The sequence below is a fragment of the Nothoprocta perdicaria genome, unplaced genomic scaffold, assembly GCF_003342845.1.
Source record: "Nothoprocta perdicaria isolate Ctin4 unplaced genomic scaffold, notPer1 scaffold_332, whole genome shotgun sequence".
In the NCBI taxonomy this organism is placed as follows: Eukaryota; Metazoa; Chordata; class Aves; order Tinamiformes; family Tinamidae; genus Nothoprocta; species Nothoprocta perdicaria.
This window is the reverse complement of record NW_020455569.1, coordinates 313,567-322,141: the sequence shown is the minus strand read 5'-3', so window position 1 is coordinate 322,141 and position 8,575 is coordinate 313,567. Positions and strand designations below refer to the sequence as shown.

Here is an 8,575-nt window from a genome sequence, read left to right as displayed (position 1 = left end):
GTCTTCTCAGAGCCTGTGTTCTCCTGGGTGCAGATGGGGGATGCCCACTGAGCTGGACACTGGGTCTCCTGCAGATATAAGGCTGCAATCCTCCCCTGGAGGCCAGTCTGGAGGTGGGACTTGGGCTACTGCCTCTCCTTGCTCCAGTGCTCTGGGAGCTCTGAGGAGCACTGAGCAGGAACTCCTTCCCTTAAACAGGAGGGTGGGAAGGAAAGGGCCTTGGGATGCCCTCAGAGTAGCTGTTTCCAGGTTCTCTCTTCCATGCCTCTAGCAACAGTGCTGAAGTGACATGGCTGCTTTGTTATTGCCCCTTACAAGCTCTGGGGCCTCGATTCTTCCCAGGTTACAATTCCAAGCTTTTCTTTAAGCATAAGGTAGCTCTTAAAGGAGCTACAGAGGATTGAAACGCTCTGATTTTTACCTTGACAAGATGATGTGTTCCTCAAGGCTGAGTGCGTGTGGCCAAGCTGTGGTGCTTGTAGCAGAGCCTGTGTTTCCAAAAGGGAATCTCTTGCGCTGCCCTTACAGGTAAGGATAGCCAGCTGTGTCTGCTGGAGAGTGAGYTGCAGACCCTCCTTTTCAGGTGGTCTGCATGTGTTGTGATACCTGCCTTAAGATTTCGCTTATCTGTAAAGTGATTCCTGCTCTCCTAAGAAGTCCTGCTCATGAGCAGAATCTCCTTCTCTGGCCACAGTGGTCATATGTGATGAGTTTGGCTGAGACCTGTGCTTCTGTGGGCACCAAGCTCCTCTTGCTGCAAAAGGTGGCTGTGTTGGTGAGAATGGTGGCTTTGCTGGAGTGAAGAGGAGTCCCTCTAATTAGCAAGCAGGCTCATCAAGGCCTCTCTGTGCCCTGCTCAGCTGTGCCTGGGTGGCCAGCCTGCTGCCTTGGGCTTCACCCATGTGAAGAGCCCCGTTTTGGGCTCAGTCCTGGTGCACGTGATTCTCTTAGCACTAGCCCACAGTGCTCAGATCCTCTTTTGAGGCCTCTTGCTCCTAAGATGAGGCTTAGCCCAGCAGTGACCCTGCTCTGACTGCTTGTGTCCTCGTGTCCAGCCTGGCTCCCAGCTGAGGAAGGGCTGTGCACCAGTTGCTGCTGCTGATGGAACAGCATCAGCTTCCCCACCCCAGCAGCCAGGCTTGTGCAGCTCTTAGTGTTAGTTCAACACAGCTATTCCTGTAAATCCAGAAATATTTTCTCCTACTTCTTCCTGGTGGAGGAGGGGGRAAAAAAATGGTTTCCTGGAATAAGATAAAACCAACCTGGAGCCTTTGGTTTCTGCTCTTAGCTAGTGAGCTGGGCTCTGGTTGGAGAACCAGGTGGTTAAGGCATCTTCTTGCTTCATAGGCTCTGCCTGATACCAGGCCTAGAGCTGGCTTTGTGTGTGTGATTAAGTGCAGCAGTGAGTCTCTCTGCAGTCCTCTCCCTTCCTCTACAGAGGAGGATCTCTGAAGAGGCTGCCTTGCTGCAGGAGGTGGAGGCAGGAGCTGTGCTGAGGGATGCAGAGCCCTGCTGGGAAGGGAAATCSTCAGCCCTGGCCCTCCCTCAACAGCCAAGAGATGGAAGAAATAGGAATGGGAAGCCTCTTGGGATGGGGAGGGCTGGATGAGGGTGTTGCTCTAGTTTCCTTCAGGTTGGAAAAGGCAGAGGAGGGAAAGGATATGGGAGAGACAGACCTGAGATCATGGGCCTACCCTGGCCCCAGGCTTGGGAGTGTTAAGGGGACAGAGATGAGAGGATTCACAGGTGCTGAGAGCTRCTTCCTCAGGCTGAGGAGCAGGGAGCTGCAGCTCTGTACCTGTGGCAGGGGGGACATTGCTGCCTCCTGACTTGATGCTTGGCACTGAGCAGCGCTGACCTGGGTTGCCCAAGGTGAGCAGAGCGCTGCCAGGCRCTGGGTCTGTCCTCGAGCTGCGTCATCCCCAGCTTTATTCACTGCTGTGTTGGCAAGACCTGGAAGTTGGTGAGTCTTGGCTTAGAGTTGGGGGCCAAAGCTGGATGCAGGAGAGACCTAGAGGCAAACAGTGCTGCCTTCTTTCCTCTCTCCTTCCTGGGAGYGTAGAAGATCCTTCCATTCCTAGGAGAAGGATGTCAGAACGCTTGCTCTGCAGCACTTCATATGCCCTGGGAAGCTGATTTCAAAGACTGAGACACCCTAAACCAGCAGCAGGAGAAGCAACATCTGTGGTGGTCCCGATGTGCAGCACRTGCTGGAGGGGATGACCCATCTGCCTGTGGCTTCCCTACCTGTGAGCAACCCATGCTCGTGCAGCTCGCATCAGCCTTCGACCTCACACCCCTATCTGCTCTTTCTGCACTTCATTAGTATTCATTTCCCTTGCACACAYGCAAGCACCTGAGTAAAGACTTAATTAGGAAGCTGGATGTGCTGGCAGAACAATCAATTTGTAGAGATTAATAACAGGAATAAGTATGCATTACAGTTATTCACTTGTGTCTTAAGCTTGCTGTAAGTGGCATATTATATGGAGATGCTGGTGATAGGCTGTAAGTGGCCTTCGAGACGATTAAAAGAAAAATAATTGCTTATATGGAAGGATATCAAGTGCATCTTAAATTTTAAGGATAGAAATGAATTGGTTGCTGTGTTCATGTGGGAACTTGCAGTCAGAAGACTAACTTGCCCTATGGAAGTGGGGAGAAAGTGTAAATCCTATGTCCTTTCTGCTGGACCAGGCAGTGAGGGAGGTTAAATGTGGTGGCAGGATTAGATATGGGAAGATGCCCTGAGGGAGGGAGGTGGGAGCTGTGTTTGCTTGCATTGAGCCTGGTAGATAGGGTGTCTCCATTGCCTGTATCTTGCCTGGCTTGGTGGCCATGCAGCCCTCCTGTATGCTGTTTTGGGGGTGCGCTGTGCACAGGGTCCACCTCGGGCTGGTGCTTTTGAGGATGCCCCATGACTGCATGTGTTGCATAGCTCTGCTTTGTGCCTTGAGCTCGTGGCAGCGCATGAGTCCCAGGCTGCCCCCAGCTGCAGATGCCTGGGGAAGCGAACATGAGCTCTCCTTTGTACGGAGGAGGAAAAGGAGARCAAGGAAGAAATGCTCAGTTTGGCTGCAGAGTCTGTTGGCTGGTGGTTCTGGGAGCACCTGAAACCTGTCCCTTGGCCCTGCCCTTGTCCTGTCCCTCTCTTCTCTCCACTGTCTCCCAGCCTGTGCTGGGAAGCAGCGTCTGCTGTTGGCTTCTCCTGATCCCTCTCCTTCCAGTCTTCTCCCCATCCCTTCTAACTGCTCCTTTGCTGCTGGAACAACAGCCCCGAGGTTCACGTTGCCTTGCCCGTGGCCTCCGGGCTCGTTCACTTTAAGGGCTCTCAGTGTGCGTGGCTGTGTGTGGAATAGCAATTGCGAGCTGGAAATCGCTGCTCAAAGTGGCCGAGGCCAGAGTGTCACTCCATGGGTGTATCTTCCAATTTCTAAAGGAATGAACCTTTATAACAATCTGCCAGGGTTGCGATGTGGACATGAACCCAGATGAGATGAGAGCAGTTAGAGAGCCAGGAGAGGAACCCTAGGGCAGCAGAGAGGTGCCAAGGGCTTCCTCAATCTTATTTACTGCGTTTTTGGAGTAGGGAGCCCTGTTGCCTTAAGTGCTGTGTGCCCTGAGCAAGAAGGGCCTCTCCTGTCCACCATACTCTAGACACTGGTGGCTGAAGGGCTTGATGACCATGTCCAAGGGTTCCTTTTAGCCCAACCCTATGGACATGCACCTGACTCGTGCCTGTGGATGAGGTCCCTGGTGTCCCAAGGCTCCAGGAGCTGTTTCTATTCCATCCTCCCTTCCTGATGTGGGAAGGGGAAGAAGCCCTGGAAATGCTGCATTGCCTGTGCATGAGGCCTCCTGGTCCCTGCCAAGGGTCTCTCCTCGTGTCGCCTGGGGCTGAGGACATGACACGAGTTGTGCCTTGCTCTGCACGCCGAGGCCACGCAGGTCTGCGCCCCCTCGAAGCGGGCATTAAACTTTGATGGCCGCGTTTATGTATTAAACATGTACAAATTGGCAGCTCCGTATCAGGGCTAATTTCCCAAGGACATCCATTATTAACGTGCTGCCTGCAGATGTCCAAGGAAATTGCTACATGATTTTTTCCGGCCGTGGCGATTAGCAAAGCAGAACATTATTCTAAGCCCTGAGACTCTTTGCTGGGGCGGTTTGCACGAGCAGTTACTTGTGCAAAGGGATTTCCTGTGTAAAAAATACCCATTTTCTTGCAGGAGGTGGTTTTTGGCCCATGTGAGTAGAGCTCGGAGGTGCTGGGATGGTTTTTCCTGCCTTGGTGAGCTTTCTCTGAGGTCATGCCCTAGAAAAYGTGCTGGAAGTTATTTATTGTTAGTCATTCCTTGTTATATGCTGTTTTCTGCCTGGAAAATGGACCTGGAAAAGGAGATGAGGAGGGAAGTTCCTGGTGCCTCTTCTGGTTCTTTATTCCGGTCTGCGTGACCGAATTGTTTCCCTGAAGAGCTGGATTTAATTCTCTTCTCTTGTTTTGGCTGTCACTAAAAACAAATTCACTGTGGCACAAAGGGGAGGCAAGGAGCAAAAGCCATTTGAAAACACCGCTAGTAAATTAAAGTTTTGCCTTATTTGCYGAGATAATTTAGTGTAATTCGCTGCTAATGAATTAATGCACCACTTCTTGTTCATTATAGCTTTCCTAATTTGATAGGGACTCTAAGTGCTGTCTAACTTCGTTACCAGCAACTATTAATGCAATAAGGTTGGTTTGGGGGGAGCCCTTTGCTCCCGGTGCATGTCGGAGCATCCGCTGGGCTCTTGGCACGCCTGGAGCTGGTGTGGGGATGCAGAGAGCCGGCTGCTGGGATTGCTGGGGGGATTGAGCCTTTGCTCCGTGCAATCCCAGGGTTGTGGCTGCAGGATTCGGCAGCCTGGCTGCGTGATCCAGCCACGTCGGAGCACACGGACATCCCTTCCTGGAGAGGCCGGGATGAGGTCCGGCACGGTGCTGGCTGCATTTTGGGCGCTGTAAGGGAGCAAGCTCTGTCCTGTCCCGTCCCTGAGTGCATCCGCGTGGCTGCGGGAAGGCGAGCCTGCCTTCCTCTACATCATCWTCTTTGACGCAAATAGCTCCATGCATAATTTAAGCTCCATGTTGCTTATATTGAGTATTCATTTCTGCTCCAGCAATGAGGGCACGATGGGTGGGGGGAGGATTTGCTTTTGAGAAGCACCTCTTCCTTTTTTTCTCTCCTCCTGGAAGTGTTTCTTAGGCGGCAGGTAAAGAAGTTTTTCCCAGTGGGRTTTTCCAGCTGGAGTCCCCCAGGATTTGGGCACTGTTCCTCCTGGTGAACCCGTGCAGAGCCTGGTGAATCTCTGGGAGCCCTCTGCATCCCCTTCTTCCCCTCACATCCTTCTTTCCTCTTGGGAAAAACTCCCCAGGGGAATGCTCTTGGGGTAAAGAAGGGAGCTTTGGAGACCTGGCATGTGCTGGGAAACAAGGTGCTCCCCTTGCACCACCTTTCCCTGGCAGGGAAGGAGAGGCTCCCTGGGAGAGGAGCAGCCTCATCTCACCACCTGTCTGTTGCTTCTGCTCTTGCCTCGCTGCTGCTCCTAGAAGTGAGTGGGAATAAAAATCTCATGAGACTGCAGGAGACCAAAGGAGGGCAGTTATTTTACCCCAGGGCACATGGTCAATGATCGTGGTGCTGCTGTGGAGCCTTCTATCACTTGAGGCCACAAATGTTAGTTGTAGATAAATGTGTTTTTATGCAGAAGTTTGGGCATCTTAAACCCTATCCTGATGCCTCTCAGGACTTTGGTGCTCCCTGTGTTGGCTCCTGTGGTCTGGACCACGCTGACTTCTTCCCAGCCTTTTGCTTGTGCCAACCTTGTCCTCTGCACCTGSTGCCCATGGCCCTTCTTATGGGCTGGGACCAGTGGCTTTCATTTTTCCTGTATTTCCTTTTTTGGAGAGCCACGACGCTTTAATTATTTATTTGGAGCGTGATTAATGTTTTGTCTGAYGCTGTTCTGCCAGGGGAGCCCCGGAACATCTTGGTTGAGCGAGACCTAATTAAGAAGTCCCATCAAGCATGTCATCCCTTGTCTTACAAGGACCTCCAGGGCTTGTGCGGCGCAGCTGCGCTCCCGCGGGCTCCGCGGCCACCGCGTTCCCTGCTCCCGGCATGTCCCGGCGTGGACTCCTTCTCCTTGGGGACAGTGCTGGGGTCCTTGGAACCTTCCCACGAGCAGGAGGGGATGTGGTGCCCACTGCTCCCCATCACCTCGTGCTGTGGGAGCAGCCGGGAGGAGCAGGGAGAGACGCCCTTTGTGCAGGGCTTGTGGGGATGGATGGGTGCATGGGTGTGCAGGCGGGCACGCGTGTGCCCACTGCCACCCAGTGGTGGAAGAGCACCCCAACGTCGCTCGGCAGCCCATGGTGTTCCTCTGTGCACAAAGGCAGTGTTGGTGGCTTCCCTTAGCTGTCCCCAGGCTGCTCTTGCTGTCCGCATTACTACTCATCCCAGCCAGAGAGAAGTCGGAGCAGTCCCGAGTCCAGGCTAGACACCTTTGGGCCAGATGCCAAAGGGGCTGGAACATCTTTAACCAGCCCCTATGCACAGGCTGGGCTGTTCTCCACCCTGACAGCAGCTCCTGGCCTCCAGCTCGCTCCTCGAGCAGCACAGACCTGYGGCCAGCAGCTCTAGCCGCCCTCTCAGCACTGATAGAGCTGTAGCCAAGCCCGACCCTCTCCCTGCCACAGCCGCCCTGTGCCTTCAGAGCCCAACTCTGCCGCCAAGGAGCGGGTTTGGGCAGGGGAGGGAAAACGCTGCGTTTTGGGCTCTGGCTACACGCTGCGGACGCTGTTGGCTCTTGGCGTTGGCTGATGCTGTTTCCCATGCTGATCTGGGCACCTGCTGCCAGCTGACACCAGCCGTGACAGAACAAGCAGAGSCAAATGAGGGAGAGAAACCTGCCACGGACGGCCCCGAGCAGCCTCACCTGGCCTCCCTCTGGGCTCACCAGCCCTAGTTAAGCCCAGCCTGGTGCTTTCAAGCATGTGTGAGGCCTCATGGAGGAGCTCTGCCCTCCAGCTGGCCCTGCCTCAACATGGATGGGCTTCCTGGCTGCATCTTCCCAAACCTCACGGGGCTGATCCCCCAAATGAGACGGGCCTCTCTGCTGACCCCTGGGCACATCCTCCCCCAGCTGCTGCAGCCCCTGCCCTACGCCTGGGCTCTCCACCGCTTGGGTCCCTCTTGCTGGGGGCAAGGCAGGAGCCATGGGAGGGCTGTAGCTGCACGATGCCACGTGGGATGTCCCCTATGGATGCTTTAATGGGCAAGCGAGCAGTGCCCCAGGCCGCCGGCCGAGCCGTTCAGCCCATGGGATCTGTCACCCCCGGCCGCAGATCGATTGGCAGCCGTCCTGCGGCAAGGAGGCCTCTAACAAGCTGTGAAATTAAAGCCTGGCGAGTGCCAGGGTGTAAATGAGGATTAATTGGCGCGTCGTGGCCACGAGGAGCCGTTCCAGGCCCGCGCCTTGCCGGGCTGCGGCGCTTCCTTGCGGCCTCGGCACGGGGATGCGCTGCAGGGGGTTGTGTTTCGGAGGGAGGCAGGAGCCACCTCTGCCCTGGGCAATGGGCATGGAGAGGCCCCGGACTCGCAGCTGCCTTGGAAGGGCTTTTTCCAGCACGTTTTGGCAGGGACAAACTCTCCTCCCGGCCTGGAGATGCTGCTGTTCCTGGGGCAGCTCTCAGGGCATGGAGCATCCCGAGGAGATGGTGCCTGTGCTGCCGGTGGCCAGGAGCATCCCAGCTTGCTGCATCCCGCTGCCGGGCGGGATGGGAGGTGCCACGGGCAGGGAGCTCTGTGCATGGACGGGCACCAGCGGAACGGGCACCAGCGGAGCAGAGGGAGCCGAGGGCGGCCTGGGGACAGACGGACGCGGGCAAAGCTGCCGCCCTGGGAAGCCGGCCAGATGGGCAGGCAGCTCACAGGCACCGCGGGCTATTCTCAGCCCTGGCCAAAGCGAGATGTGCCGAGAAAGTTTATTCCGAGGAGACTTTTCAGGCAGCGTCCTCGTGCTGCCTCCTTGCTGCTCTGCTGCCGCTTTGGGGCCCCTTCTTGGCAAAYGCGGCTTCCCGTTGGGGTTATTTTACACGGAAGCGAGCAGCGCGCAGACACTAAATTCCCAAGTCCTGCTCACCAGCCCTGTCCTCCTGCTGGGAGCAGCAGCTTCCTGCATTTTTTCTCGGGAATGGAGAGCCCGAAACCCACCGAGCGTTGCCAGTGAGGGCTAGCGAGCAGCAGCACCAGATCGATACCTGGCACCAAGAGGACGGTGACGTGTCTTCCCTGGAGTTATCCGCGCTTTCCAACCTGGTAGCCCTTGCTCCTGCTCCGGGGGCCTGCATGGCTGGATGGTTTTGAGGCATCTCCGCTTTTTTTGGGGCGGGGGATACTGGTTTTTTGGCACCATCCATGCAACAACAGAAAACTCCCTGAGAGGTGGGAGGGCTGCATGGTGCTCCCCCTCCCCGCCACCTTCTCACGCTGCTTTTACCATCAGTTATTGATTTATTTAAATATATATATAT

At 55.3% G+C, this 8,575-nt stretch overlaps 1 protein-coding gene across 1 annotated transcript in view; it reads right to left on the bottom strand.

Moving 5' to 3' along the window:
- Positions 1-7,731: 7,731 nt before the first annotated feature.
- The window catches only part of INSYN1 (inhibitory synaptic factor 1), a 10,339-nt gene continuing 9,495 nt past the window's right edge, over positions 7,732-8,575 (bottom strand). The window contains exon 3 of the mRNA XM_026043651.1: positions 7,732-7,845. Within this exon, the coding sequence (XP_025899436.1) occupies positions 7,732-7,845 (114 nt within the window). The remainder of the gene's footprint in view (positions 7,846-8,575) is intronic.